The sequence below is a fragment of the Macaca fascicularis genome, chromosome 1 (genome assembly GCF_037993035.2).
Source record: "Macaca fascicularis isolate 582-1 chromosome 1, T2T-MFA8v1.1".
Taxonomy (NCBI): domain Eukaryota; kingdom Metazoa; phylum Chordata; class Mammalia; order Primates; family Cercopithecidae; genus Macaca; species Macaca fascicularis.
Genome location: NC_088375.1, coordinates 140,219,123 through 140,234,336, shown reverse-complemented (window position 1 = coordinate 140,234,336; position 15,214 = coordinate 140,219,123). Strand labels below are relative to the sequence as shown.

Genomic DNA, 15,214 nt, shown 5'->3' with positions numbered 1-15,214 from the left:
AAAATTAACCCAAAACAGATCATATATCTTTATGTAAAGCTACAGAAGTTTTAGTAGAAATCATAGGATAAACCTTTATGTTCTTGGGTTAGGTGAAGCACTCTTAGATATAACCAAAAGCATGACCCATAAAAGAAAAAACTGATAAGTTGGATTCCAACAAAATTAAAACCTTTTGCTCCCCAAAATACACTGCTAAAATAATAAAAAGAGAAGCTCCAGAATGAGAGAAAATATATGCAAGCTCAACAAGAAAATAAACAACTCAATTTTTAAAATAGCTAAAATATAGATTGTCAATAAGCCTTTGAAAAGATGCTCAATATTGTTAATCATTTTTAGAAACACAAATTAAAACCACAATTAGATAACACACCTATTGGAACAGCTAACATTTAAAAACAATGACTGATACATGTCAAGGACACAGAACAACTAGAACTCTCAGACACTGCCGGTTAGAATGAAAAATATTATAGCCACTCTGGAAAACGGTTTGGCAGTTTCTTAAAAAGGTAACTATACATTTAGCACACCAACCAGTAATCCCACTCCTGGTATTGACTTGAGAGACAAGAAAACTTATGTTCAACAAGAATGTATAAGAAAATATTTTGTAGCTCTACTCATAATCACCCCAAACTGGAAACACCACAAATGTCCAACTAGTGAATGGATAAACACTGTAGTACAGTCACACAATGGAATTCTGCAATAAAAAGAAACAAACTATTGATACATGCATAACATTGATGAATCTTAAAGGCATTATGCTGAGTAAAATAAACCAGTCAAAAGGTTATATACTATATGACTTCATTTATATGACAATCTGGAAAAGACCAAACTAATAAGGCAGAGAACAGATCGGTACTTGCCAGGGGTTATGAGTGGGCAGAGAGTTGGACTACAAAGTAAGTAGCATGAAGGAATCATTTTTAAGTGACAGTATTGTTCTGAATCCTGATTGTGGTGGTACTTACACAAATTTATAACTGTTAAAACTTGCGGACTATACATGGAAAAAAAGGTTTTATATGTAATTAATTTTACAAAAAGCATTTTAAAGAGTAAATAAAAATACTTCAGGGCAGAATGCTTTGTCTCCAAACAAATAATTTGGTTCAATTTTAATATTTAATTTACTCCAATTCTGAAGAATATAACTCAGAGCACTGACAGAAGTTTCAAGGGTCAAAACAATTATGTCAGCAAAGCCAAGAAAACTGGTGGCTTAGAGGCAATTTTAAACACTCAGACTTCAATTTTAACCAAACAAATCATTAATCCAGAGAACACGGGGAAAGGTAGATCAAAAGAAATTCAAACTGTGCATCACTATGAAAAACTCAACACATTTTATTAATCTCAGAATCTAAATCCCATAAGAATTGTAACTTATAAGGCATACCTTCCCCTTCTGCAGATACAGAGACTTCTCTTTCTTTTCCCTCCCTCCCTCCCTTCCTCCCTCCCTTCTTTCCTTCCTTCTCTCTCTCTCTCTTTCTTGATCACCCATTCTACAGTGGGTAATCATAATCATAGCTCACTGTAACCTCAAACTTTTGGGCTCAAGTGATCCTCCCACCTCAGCCTCCCAAAGTGCTGGGATTACAGGTGTGAGCCACCATGCCTGGCCTGACGGTCTTTTCTTCTTGCCTTCAAAATACTGAAGAAATTACTTACAGCTTTAAGGGTAAGATCACACTGGAAAACAAGTGTCCGGAGTTGTGTTAAAATTTCTCTTTTGGTATTTTCTAGATCATTTCTTCTTTCTTCAACATTTGTCACACAAACTTTGTAAAGTTCACTTGCTTCTTCTACCTTCACAAATATGACAGAAAGAAAACCACTAGAATTTATATTTTAAACAAATATTTACTATGGTAAAGCTAAGTTGAAATAACTGAAAATTCTGAAATATTCTGTTTTCAAAATAATACTTCTAAACTTAATCTGTTCTGGTCCGTGATTCAAAGGCACTTGATTTTAATGGACAGCCATGTACAATTTAAAATTAGTATATTGTTTGTCTATAAAATACTTGCTCCTATTTGAAATAGCATTTTATATTTACATTTACTATATTCCATATAATCTTATAGAATTTTGTTCGTAAAATTACACTTCATCAATAATACAAAGCTTCTGCCTATCCCTGCTATCAGGTGCTTGAATTAGTACACATATACACACACACTTGCTTAAAAGGTGAACTTTCTTGTCAAGTAAAATATCTATTAAACTACTGCCTTCAGTAAGATATTCTTTCAAAACTCCAAAATTCAGCTCTCAGCATAGTGGTTCTCAAAATGTGGATCCTCACCAACAGCATCAGCACCACCTGAGAGTCTGTTAAAAAATGTAACCTGCCTTGCCCCCTCTGTTGACTTACTGAATGAGAAACTCTGGGGGATGGGCTTAGCCATCTTTTAACACGCCTTTCCAGGCAGTCCTGGCAGACACAGAACTTTGACACAAAACTCCTGGCAGATTACTGCTAATTCAACTTGCAAATAAAAAAGAAAAAGATCATTACTTTTTGGAGAGCCTCCTCTTCCAATCTTCGCTTTTTTTCTAGTTGCTTGTTGAGGTTTTTTGCTAATGCACCACTTGAAGACAGATGCTCCTCTTCTGCACGAAACATGGAAGACTTTGCTTTCTCATATTCATCTTGACGTTGCATGCATAATAATTTTGCCTTTTTGAGAGCATTCTCTGCTTCAAGCTACATCGCAAAGAGTATTAAACACAGAATATGAAAGAAATCCTACAGAACTAAATGTCTTTAGCATATTCAGCTAAATGTCTTTATGCTAAATGTCTTTAGCATATTCAGCAAGATAGTTAAGACAGTATTTTAGAAAAATGAGAGCAAGGAAGGTCAGTATATACTGCAGATTATTTTAAATGTTCACAAATAGGTATATGAAACTCCATTTTAATACTAACCATTTTATTTTGCTCCTGTTTCCAAAGTTCTTTTATTTCTTTCCTTTGTTTTTCCATTTCATTTTTCCTCCCAAGTAGAGGCTGTGAAGGGTATTTAAAATGGAAAAAGAAAAAAGCAATTTTCTAAAGGCATGCCATTGTTTAACGAAAAAGTGTATTACACATATAAATTAATCTTTACCTGTACAAATTTGTTAGCCTGGAGAGCTGCAATTGTTTGTTGTAAAAGATGACTGCTCTCTATATCATTAAGAAGAGCATTAGTAAACAGAGACTGCAGTGGCATGAACTCCTAAAATTTAAAATTGAAAAGTAAATTTTACAATAGAAATGGCACTAGAATTCCAAACACATCACTACTCTCCAAAAAGGGAAACTAAGTTTAGACTTTTGCCCCCAGAAAAATAACTAGTCATAAACATGACTATGAGAAAAATATAGAAGAAAATTAATTAATTATAAAACTGGTTAGCAAAAGTAGTAGCTATCAAGACAATCAGTATTTGTATAAAATTGTAAATTTCTGGCCAGGAATAGTGACTCACGCCGTAATCCCAACACTCTGGGAGGCCAAGGGGACGGACTACTTGAGCTCAGGAGTTTGAGATCAGCCTAGGCAACATGGTGAAACCCCATCTCTATAAAAACATGCAAAAATTAGCCAGGTATGGTGGGTGGATAGTTCCACATAATCAGGAGGCTTAGGTGGGAGGATCGCTTGAGCCTAGGGGGACAGAGGTTGCAGTGAGCTGAGATCATGCCACTGCACGCCAGCCTGGGTTACAGAGTGAGACTCTGTATTAAGATGAAAAAAAAAGTATATTTCCTAGATTTTTTCATAATGGACATCCATCTAAACTTAAAATAATTTTGTCAATAAAATGATCAGCATTTAAGTGCTTTCCTATATTAACTGAAATATTCTGATTTTGCAAATTATTGGGAGTTCATGAGTAGTTTCTTATTATAGAACCCTAGAAGTTCACAGAACACTTACCTGAATTCCAATGTTAGTTCTAGTTGCCTCTGCCAACTTGACCATATTTCTAGTGGACTCCAATTCTGAAAAGTTCAAAGAAGGTATCAGAAGGTAAAATCAATTTATTCCCCCCCCCCCATATTCTAAAATTACTTGTAATTCCACAATTAAGAAGTTATCACAAATACTAGTATCAAGATATAACACAGCAATACTTTCTTCTTCTTCTTCTTTTTTTTTTTTTTTAAGAGACATGATTTCACTATGTTGCCCAGGCTGGTCTCGAACTCCCAGGCTCTAGTGATATTCCAGCCTCAGCCTCAGGAATATCCGGGATTACAGGCATAAGCCACCATGTACAGTTCTTAACGCAGCATTTCGTAATTGTGAGTGCTCATCAGAATCAACTGGCAAACTTTTTCAGAATATATTTGCCTTCATTTCACCTCTTTGAAGGATAGGACCTAGGCTTGTGTACTGACCCTCTACAAGACTATTCAGGTGATTCTGATTAGCATTCTCTATTATAAGCAAATAATATAGTAGAAAGAGCATAGGCTTTGGATAGATTCTATATTCTTCCAGTTATGCTATATGACTTTAAGCAAATCTGCTATATGACCTTAGGGAATCTCCTGTCTTGTCTCTCTCAGCTGTAAAATAGGAAAAACAATTCGTGTCTTGCTTACTTCTCAGGGTTTTTGTATGAAGTAAATAAGATAATGACTATGAAAACATTTTGACAACTGTAAAACACTGGGGAAATATTAGCTGTTAAAATGTTTCTTCTCTGCTTCCATTGCCTTCTACTCATACATCTATTGTTTTTTTTTTTTTTTTTTTTTTTTGAGACGGAGTCTCGCTCTGTCGCCGGGGCTGGAGCGCAGTGGCCGGATCTCAGCTCACTGCAAGCTCCGCCTCCCGGGTTTACGCCATTCTCCTGCCTCAGCCTCCTGTGTAGCTGGGACTACAGGCGCCCGCCACCTTGCCCGGCTAGTTTTTGGTATTTTTTTAGTAGAGACGGGGTTTCACCGTGTTCGCCAGGATGGTCTCGATCTCCTGACCTCGTGATCCGCCCGTCTCGGCCTCCCAAAGTGCTGGGATTACAGGCTTGAGCCACCGCGCCCGGCCCATCTATTGTTGCTATTATCTCCTGACCATATTATCTGACTGCATTTCTTTTTACCAACTAGAGTATGACTTATTTGAAGGCGGAGACAGTATTCTATTTGTCTTTGTGTCCCTAGGTCTAGTAGTTGGTCCACAGTAAATATTTAATAATTACATCTAGTGTAAGAAGAGTCTTTTCTGGATAATGGTTTTATTCACTACAATGAAACAGGTACTAATTTGGAATTCTATTACTCATAATCTGTAAAAAATGAGTTAGAAACAATTTAATTATTACACTCTAAATCAGATGCTTTAAAAGGCAACTCACCCAAGTTAAGCTTTTTTTCAACCCATGAAACTATGTTCTTAGTATATTTTGACCAAGTTTTAGCATATGACAAAGCCAACTCTATAGAGTCAGTGTTCTTTAACAGCACATTGTCTAGTTCTAAAGGGGAAAAATTTCCTGAAAACAAAAATATCAAGGTAAGTATATGTTAAATGTGATCACATCATAACTCTAAACAAAGAAGCACTCAGATCCTAAGATGTTAGTCAATAAAAACTGTTTTTTTTAAAAAAATACAAGTGACAAATTTACAATTTAAAAGGCCAGAGTTTAAACTTAAAATGGTTTCAAACTGTAATGTATTTTTGTCTTAAAATATATTTCTATTATTCATCAAGTTAAAAGCTTTACATAATTCTTGATCAGTCTATATCTCATATTATCTATCTACTCTAGCAGGCTATTTCCCTTAAGCTTTATATGTAAAACTTCATATATCATTTTGCATTAAAAATGAATACACTAGGTTACTAGGCAAGAGGAGATTAATCCAGGACATTTATAGAAAGTAACTACAAGAAGTTTGTGAAAAGTTATAAATACCTTTTTCACTGGATGAGTCCACTGATTCCACAGAAACATTTTCAAACGACTTATAACATGGAAAAAGATAAATTTAAAATTAGAGAGGAACACAAATCTTTGCTTCAGAAATTTTTTGCCACAATTTGTTACTCTGACATAATTCCTGCTAAAGAATTTCAAGTATTTAAAACTTAAAGGGCCTGAGAAGTCTGTTCAAGCGCCAGAACACTTCATAAGAATTTCACAGCTTTTTACAACAGCAGTTCCCAAGATCCAAGAATGAACAACCTCACTGTTGTTACTAACAGCGTTAGTTAACATTAATGAATCCATTCAAAACTTTAAATTTTGCAGATAATAAAAATATTAGTCAAGAAGTTAGAGAAGCAATGCAAACAGATTGCTATCTAAACAGAAGACACAGATCTGTCTCTTCCAGTCATCTTTTATCATTTTACTATATGATAAGCATGTCTCCGAAAGTCTATTAGTTTAGTACAAAACTTTCTATGATGATGGAAATGTTTTATATCTGTACTGTCCAATAAAGTAGCTAATAGCTCCAGGTAGCTACCTGAACATTTAATAAGTGGCTAGCACGACTAGGAAGTGAATTTTTAATTTTATTTAACTATTATAATTAAATTTAAAGAACTACATGTGGCTGGTGCTACTTTATTGCACTGTGCTGGAAAACATCATTTACCAAAACTTTGAGATCTTAAACAAATTTAATCGATTTAAGTTGGGTAGTACAGGGTATACAGGGATTCAATGCAAAAATGATCAAGGAGACCTGGGTCTGAAGTCGAGCTCCATTATTACCTGTATGACACTGGGCTACATATTTTAAATTCACCTAACTTTGTTTGGTCTTCTGTAAAAAAGGGATAAGAACACTACTTTCAAAAGACTGTTTTAAGAATTAAGATGATGTAGGCCTAGCGCAGAGCATGGTACATAGTGACCACTATTAAATATATTGCAACAGGCCAGGTGTGGTGGCTCATACCTGTAATCCCAGCACTTTGGGAGACTGAGGTGGATGGATCACCTGAAGTCAGGAGCTCAAGGCCAGCCTGGCCAACATGGAGAAATCCACCTCTACTAAAATACAAAAATCAGCCAGGTGTGGTAGCGCATGTCTGTGGTCCTAGCTACTTGGGAGGCTGTGGCACAAGAATTGCTTGAATCCAGAAGGTGGAGGTTGCAGTGAGCCGAGATCGCACCACTGCACTCCAGCCCAGGTGAAAGAGTTCTCACTCATTCTCAAAATATATATATATATATAATATTATATATATGTAATACATAGTTGCAATATATATATATATTTTTTTTTTCAAATGAGGCAAATATATAGAGAGAGCGAGCCTGCAACTATTATTTATTTATTTATTTATTTTTGAGACAGAGTCTCACTCTGTCACCCAGGCTGGAGTGCAGCGCCCACGATCTTGGCTCACTGCAACCTCTGCCTTCCGGGTTCAAGAGATTCTTGTGCCTCAGCCTCCCAAGTAGCTGGGACTACAAGTGCCATGTCACCCTTCCTGGCTAATATTTGGATTTTTAGTAGAGACTGGGTTTCGCCACGTTGGCCAGGCTGGTCTCAAACTCCTGGCCTCAGGTGATCCAGCCACTTCACCCTCCCAAAGTACTGAGATTACAGGTATGAGCCACCACGCCCAGGCTGCAGCTATTATTTTTAAAGGATATTTTTCAAAACTGTTGGTCAAAGTAATTTTATTATTAGGATTATATATCATCATAGCTTTTTTATTCCAATCTCTAAAACAAATTAAAACCTTCAAAAAAAAGTATAAAAGAAAAAAAAAGAAAAAAGTATTTTTTCCTGTTAAGAATTAGTATCATATGTATGCACAATAAAGGTACAGAAACAGGAAATACGATTCACACCTAAAATTTAAATTGTTCAGTGTCTTGCCACACAGATAAACTGTGTTATCTTCTGAGGTAGTAGCAATAGTTTGAAAAGATAAACTTTAGGAATAATCATGAATAATAGCAAAATATTTAAACATCTTAAAACTTTTCATCATTCGCCTTCATTTGTCAATGGATGGCTTCAGAATCAGTCATAATTTTTGGCAATATTGTAATACATATAACAAATGCCTTAGATAGTCATTTTTATTTTATATAATTTTAGGAAGGACGTGAAGTTTTTATAATAATATAAGTCCTTGGCAAATTTCCATATATTTGGGATTTTTGTTTTTGTTTTTGTTTCTTTGTGTTTTTTTAGAGACAGAGTCTCACTGGCTAAAGAGCAATGACACAATCACAGCTCACTGCAGCCTTGAACTCCTGGGTTCAAGTGAACCCCCCCACAGCTTCCCTTTCAAGTAGCTGGGACTACAGACTTGTGCCACCACATCTGGCTAATTTTTTGTAGGGACAGGGCCTCAATCATGTTAACCAGGCCGGTCCTGAACTCCTGGCCTCAAGTGATCCTCCCACCATGACCTCTTAAAGTGCTGAGACTATAAGTGTGTGCCACCACACCTGGCTAATTTTTTGTAGCAACAGGGTCTCAATCATGTTAACCAGGATGGTCTTGAACTCCTAGCTTCAAATGATCCTCCCACCTTGGCCTCTTAATGTGCTGGGACTATAGGCATGAGTCACTATACCTGGTCCCAAATATCTGTTGAAATTCTTTTTGGATTTGCTCTTCCTTAACAGAAAATGATCAACACAGGTCCCTGATGCAGTTTTTTTTTACGTATTTTGCTTGCATTCAGCAGAAAAGTTTAGCCAATTAAAAATATTACTACCATAAACCTTTAAAGAAATATTATCCATACATTCCTCATATTCTGTTATTTCATAGCAATTTTGCTTTTTTTTTTTGGAGACAGAGTCTCACTCTGTCACCTAGGCTGGACTGCAGTGGTGTGATCTCAGCTCACTGCAACCTCTGCCTCCTGGGTTCAAGCAATTCTCCTGCCTCAGCCTCCCGAGTAACTGGGATTACAGGTGCCCTCTACCACGCCTGGCTATTTTTTGTATTATTAGTAAAGACGGGGCTTCACTATGTTGGCCAGGCTGGTCTCAAACTGCTGACCTCAGGTGATCCGCCCACCTCGGCCTCCCAAAGTGCTGGGATTACAGGTATGAGCCACTACCCCCGGCCTAAGATTAGGCAATAGTTGAAATATGAGGTTAAAAACATTAAAGACTTTGCTTTCACACAAACTTTGCTTACCTTAGTTTCTCGAGAAACAGGCAGTCGCAATAATGAATCATTGCCTACATCTCCCATAAGGAAGTTTGTAAGGCTATCCAGGGAGGTTAAAAAAAGAAAGACAAGTCATTACACTTCTTTGTGACACGGTTTACATTCAACATGTTATCTAAAATAATTTTTTAAAAATAAGAACCTTAGAAATAAATCCCTAGGAATCTGTTCACATAAACCACAGTCACTTGCAAATGGATGTTGCTTCTAAATAGCTATAAAAATACCTTCAAATGCCGGGCGCGGTGGCTCACGCCTGTAATCCCAGCACTTTGGGGAGGCCAAGGCGGGCGGATCACAAGGTCAGGAGATCGAGACCACGGTGAAACCCCGTCTCTACTAAAAATACAAAAAATTAGCCGGGCGCGGTGGTGGGCGCCTGTAGTCCCAGCTCCTCAGGAGGCTGAGGCAGGAGAATGGCGTGAACCCGGGAGGCGGAGCTTGCAGTGAGCCGAGATCGCGCCACTGCACTCCAGCCTGGGCGACAGAGTGAGACTCCGTCTCAAAAAACAAACAAACAAACAAACAAAAAAACCTTCAAATATAGTAATAAGGCCATACAGAAGGTCGTTTTTCCAAAGTTGTGATATTTAATACTTCATTTCCCATGTATCTTACTGGATAATGCAACACACTCTCACTAAGACACCTAGGCCCAGCTGCTTTAAATGACAGTCCTCTACTTACATATTTCCAAAGGTAAATGCCAAAGTTTCAATAGAAGAAAACACTTCCTGGAAGACATCGTTTTTGTTTTCTTCATTAACTTCTGTGAAGTTCACAGCTGTAAGGAAAAGTTGGTTACAATAAGGAAAAACATGCTTTAAACTAGATTTATACAGAATCATTTAATCCTTTAAAACTTCATCATTAGTTCAAGAGCATTAGAAGATTCAGAAATTGAAAAGCCTAACATACAAAATGGACATGATGTTCAAATTCTTCATTATGAAATTCATATAAAAGAATCAGCTTGCATAAAAGCAGCATTCCAAACTAACTACTCCATAGATTACATAATTTGACACATCTAAAAACTGACGCCATGTGAAATCAATCAGTGCTGGAGTCACAGAGTCCATGTTATACCACACCTCTCAATTATTAAGAGTGTTCTGTGCTATTTTCTCTTCCTTACTGCTTTCTGGCATTTTAAAATCAGCCAAACACATTGTAGCTCACTGAAGGCAATATGAGGTACATTTTTTAGAATGAATTACCAATAAAGTCATATATATATATACACACATACATATACTTGATACAACATAAAACCTGTAACAAAGCATATCACATTTAAAAAAAAAAAAAAACCCAGTGATTTGGAAAATTAAAATTCCTATTTACTTACAGCCTTATTTCTTATAACAAGCTCTTGGGCTCTGAGGTCCATGTTGACATACAGCTGCCTTTTGTTTACAATAGCGATATCCTAATATTTTGTATTTTGTTAAAGCAAATTATGAAACACAACCGAAAAAGATTTCTTATTTTAACTTCTGTATGCACTCTTGTTAAAAGCGCAAACACAGTTTACCAAGACAAAGTCTGAAGGTGGAATTGGCAATTTTTTTAAAGTAACCGGTGCTACTTTGACTGGGTATAAAGAGTAACTGGTTCCCTATATAGCTCCTCCCTAGTATTCTTGCCAATAAAAGGAAGGAAGAGAAATCTTTTGAAGTAGTAGTCATCCTCTGCTTTAAAACAGAGTCGTTTTTAATCTTGGCTGCACATTAGAATTCCCTGGGGAGTTTTGTTAATAAAAACAAAGTCTGGGTCCCACTAATGAAAGATTCAGATTTCATAGGTATGTGGTGAAGAATACATTTTGTCGCAAGCTCTCTCATGTAATTCTAATACGCAACGAGAGTTGGAAAGCAAGAATTCCTAGGTAGGAGTGAATTAAACTTCAAGCCTATAAATTCCACGAAATTGCAACTAAAATTTTATAAGCATAATAAGCCTCTGTAAATTGGCAGGCGGGAGGCTAAGATCCATAACCTTCATCAGATTCTTCGAAATATCACTGATACAAACAAAAAGAAAAAGTTACCATTGCAAATATGGTTCTTAAATAATGGGCATTTAAAAAATATTCTGACTTCACTCTGACCAAGATAGAGAAACAGATTATACTTCTACCTGAAACAACTGAAACACACTCAGATAAAACATAAGAAATAGGCTAGGTACAGTGGCTCATGCCTATAATCCCAGGGCTTTGGGAGGCCACGGCAGGAGGATCACTTGCAGCCAAGAGTTCAAGACTGACATTAGTTATAATTGCACCACTGCACTCCAGCCTAGCTGACAGACCAAAACTGTTTCTTATTTTAAAAAAAAAAAGATTTCTATACAAAGGGCATTACCAGGGATAAAAAGAGTCACTTACAATTATGAAAGAGTCGATTCATCAAAAGGACATAACAGCCAGGCGCGGTGGCTCATGCCTGTAATCCCAGCATTTTGGGAGGCAGAAGTGTGCAGACTGTCTGAGCTCAAAAGTTCAAGACCAGCCTGGAAAACATGGCGAAACCCCATCTCTACTAAAAATACAAAAAATTAGCCAGGCAATGGTGGTGCATGCCTGTAATCCCAGCTACTGGGGAGGCTGAGGCATTAGAATCGCTTGAACCCAGGAGGCAGAGGTTGCAGTGAGCTGAAATCACATCACTGTGCTCCAGCCTGGGCAACAGAGCAAGGCTCTGTCTCCAAAACACAAAAAAAGGACATAACTCCATATATTTATGTACCTAATAAACAGAGTTTGAAAATAAAAAACACAACGAAAAACACATAAATTCACAGTTATAACTGGTGATTTCAATAACCCTTCGCAATAACTGACAGAACACGTAGATGGAAAATAAGTAAGCATAGGGATGATTAGAACAACACTATCTACCACCTTGACAAGACATTTATATGACACCCTACCTAACATGTTCTTTTCAAATGCACACTGAAATACCAAGATAGACTATATTACAGGCCATAAAACAAGTCTTGATGAGTTTAAAAGGATTCAAATGAGGCAAAATATTTTTTGTGATAACATGAAATTAAATTAGAAGCCACAGAAGGATCTCCGGAAAATCTCCAAATATTTAGAAACTAAATAACACGCTTTTAAATAACCCAGGTGTCAAAGAAGAAAAAAGGAAATTAAAAAGTATTCTGATCCAGCACTTTGGGAGGCCAAGGCAGGAGGATCACCTGAGGTCAGGAGTTCGAGACCAGCCTGGCCAATATGGCGAAATCCCATCTCTATTAAAAGTACAAAATTAGCTGGGGGTGGTGACGCACTCCTGTAATCAATCCCAGCTACTCAGGAGGCTGAGGCAGGAGACTGCAGTGGGCCGAAATCACACCACTGCACACCAGCCTGGGTGACAGGGCAAGATTCCATCTCAAAAAATTAAAAAAAGGGATTTTGCAGAATAAAAATGAAAAAACAACATATCAAAATTCATGAAAGGGGGGACCAGGAGATACAGGTAGAATGATAACAATTTCACAGGAGTATGATGCATATGTCAGAATTTTCAAATGGTACCACTGTTTATTATACAATCATATCTCAATAAAGCTGTTTATAAAAATACATTGTAAAGTAGACTTTAAATAGTAATTTATAACATAATACCATCAACAATGTAAATCCTACTTGTATTCCCTAACTTTAACCTGCTAAAAAAATAGTTTATAACACTATCCAAAATTGTATAATTATTCTTACTTTCTTATATTTTTTTTATCACACTAAACATGACGGGGAGATTAAAAAATAATAATTGTAACAACCGTTGAGTAGTGAAAAGAATAATTATTGAATCAATTCAACATTTGAACCATCTTATCTTCATCCCTACTTGAGTGAAGTTATAGCCACCTAATGAAAATTCCTATTCCTAATGCCTTTGTCTGACTTCAAAACAACCTATATTTCTAATATCTAACATAATTATCTTTTTTGCTCCTGCTCAGTGTTTCAAAGAAAAGTCTTTGGCTCCTTTCCAATAATAAATATTCCTACTCTTTCCTACATTCCCCAAAACCCTATACCAACCTTACTCCTCCCTTACAGCTTCATTATCTCCTATTCAATTGACGTTTTTTCTTATGCTACTAACATACTCAAATCTTTCCTATGTGAAAAAAATGTTCGTTTTACCATATTTCTCCTTAAAGTTACCATTCAATCCATTTAGCGTTTCTTCACTACTGAACTGCTATAAATAGGCCATGCCATGGCCTATATTGCCTTTCTTCCCAAGTTAACATTACATTCAAGATTTGGCTTTACCCCCACTTTAATGGTTATCAGAGACTGGAAAACTTTTTCTATAAAGGACCAGGTAGTAAATATTTTACATTTTTCAGGCCATACAGTCTGTTGCAACTACTCAATTCTGTTGAAAGGGGCCATAGATGATACATAAATGAATAAGACTAACTGTGTTCCAATAAAGCTTTATTTACAAAAACAGGCAGCTGGCCAGATTTGGCCCACCAGCCTGTTTGCCAGCCCCTGGTAAAGAGGATGGGCTCTGAAGTCAGTCTGCCTAAGTTAAATCCTAACTCTCTCTCTTACAATGTTACATAACTTCACCCCTCTGTAACTCAGTTTCCTAATTTATAAAATGGGGATAATTACATACTTCAAGAACTGTTGTGAAGATTAAATGAACTTAGAACAGAGCCTGTTACATAGAAGATGTTCAAAAATGTTAGCTATTATTATCATATAATAACATAAAACACTGTCAACAATAACCTCCTATCAGTCAAAATTAGAGGTCTTTTTTCTTATAAGTCTTCAAGCTACTAAACCTTTTTGCAAGTTTCAACAACACTACCACTTAATATATATGCAAAACTTGGACAAACTTCTCTCTATGCCTCAGTTTCCATATCTGCAAAATGAGAGGTGATATAAAAGTAATATAAGGCTTTGGAGTTTCAGCCCTGAGTTTAAATCTGGTTTCTACTACTTTATGTGTTAGTCTGGATACATTACCTAACTTCAATTTCCTCATAAGCAAAACAGCATATTATTGAGAGGAATGACTGAGAAAACAAGTGTGAAGCACCCAGAGTACAGTGCTTGGATTCAGTAAACACAAGCTCTCTTCCTCTGTTCAATATCCATCTGTAGACAATCTGTACTTCATAGAGTTTCTCTACTTAGCCTCTATAGTTCTTTCTTTATATACACTATCCCTACAGAATCTCATCCACTTCCATACCTTTGAGGGAACAAATTCCTAAACTACCTGTCTAGTTTTAACCTCCGAGCTCAATTTGCATTTCTAATAGGCTGATATATTTCTTCTCCTACTTTCCACCTGCTATTTTCCATACAATCCTTAGCTTATTAGCTTCACTTTCAAAAATGCCTCTAAAATATTTTTTCCTCCTTTCCATCCCCATTTGCCACTGATTTAATTTAAAAGCCCATGTTTTACCTCTAGTCTGAACTATTTAGCAACCTGACTGGTGTCTCTGTCTCCACTCCATCCCCTCTATTAATAGTTCTTCAAAAGCTCATTAAAATGTTGCTTAAGGTTTAAATAATTGCCTCCCTTGAGTTCCCTATTAAATCACAATAAAAAGCCCTAAGACACATTTAGTATCTCTTCAAGAAATCACATGAATAACTTTCATTCATACAACCTATCAGAGCAGCAACTTTCAAATGTTTTTTTACCACAACCTTGGGAAAAAATACATATTGCATCATGACTGAGTATTCTATATACATATAATAATAATAATCAGTTATATAACACCTATAACATTTCTGACACATAAGTTTTATATAATAAGTGTTGCTTCTGATTTTTCTTTTCTATTCTCTTTCATTTTTAAAAAATGCTGGTCACAATCCACTAACTTGATGTCATGAGTCAGAGCCCACAGTTCAAAAACCATCAATTAAAAGATACAATGGAAGAAAAGCATGAAAAGGGGGGGGGGGAGAATAAAATACACAGGGAAAAAAACAAAAAAGCTACAAGACCTACCTAATGAA

At 36.3% G+C, this 15,214-nt stretch overlaps 1 protein-coding gene across 14 annotated transcripts in view; it reads right to left on the bottom strand.

Moving 5' to 3' along the window:
- ARHGAP29 (Rho GTPase activating protein 29) overlaps positions 1-15,214 on the bottom strand; it is a 75,559-nt gene that overhangs the window by 26,954 nt on the left and 33,391 nt on the right. For all 14 annotated transcript variants that reach the window (XM_074001253.1, XM_074001260.1, XM_045366970.3 and 11 more), the window contains 9 exons: positions 9,868-9,964; positions 9,148-9,220; positions 5,937-5,985; positions 5,373-5,510; positions 3,950-4,014; positions 3,134-3,244; positions 2,953-3,033; positions 2,540-2,728; positions 1,687-1,824 (listed from right to left, as the gene is read on the bottom strand). In XM_074001253.1, coding sequence (XP_073857354.1) covers positions 1,687-1,824; positions 2,540-2,728; positions 2,953-3,033; positions 3,134-3,244; positions 3,950-4,014; positions 5,373-5,510; positions 5,937-5,985; positions 9,148-9,220; positions 9,868-9,964 — 941 coding nt within the window. The remainder of the gene's footprint in view (positions 1-1,686; positions 1,825-2,539; positions 2,729-2,952; positions 3,034-3,133; positions 3,245-3,949; positions 4,015-5,372; positions 5,511-5,936; positions 5,986-9,147; positions 9,221-9,867; positions 9,965-15,214) is intronic.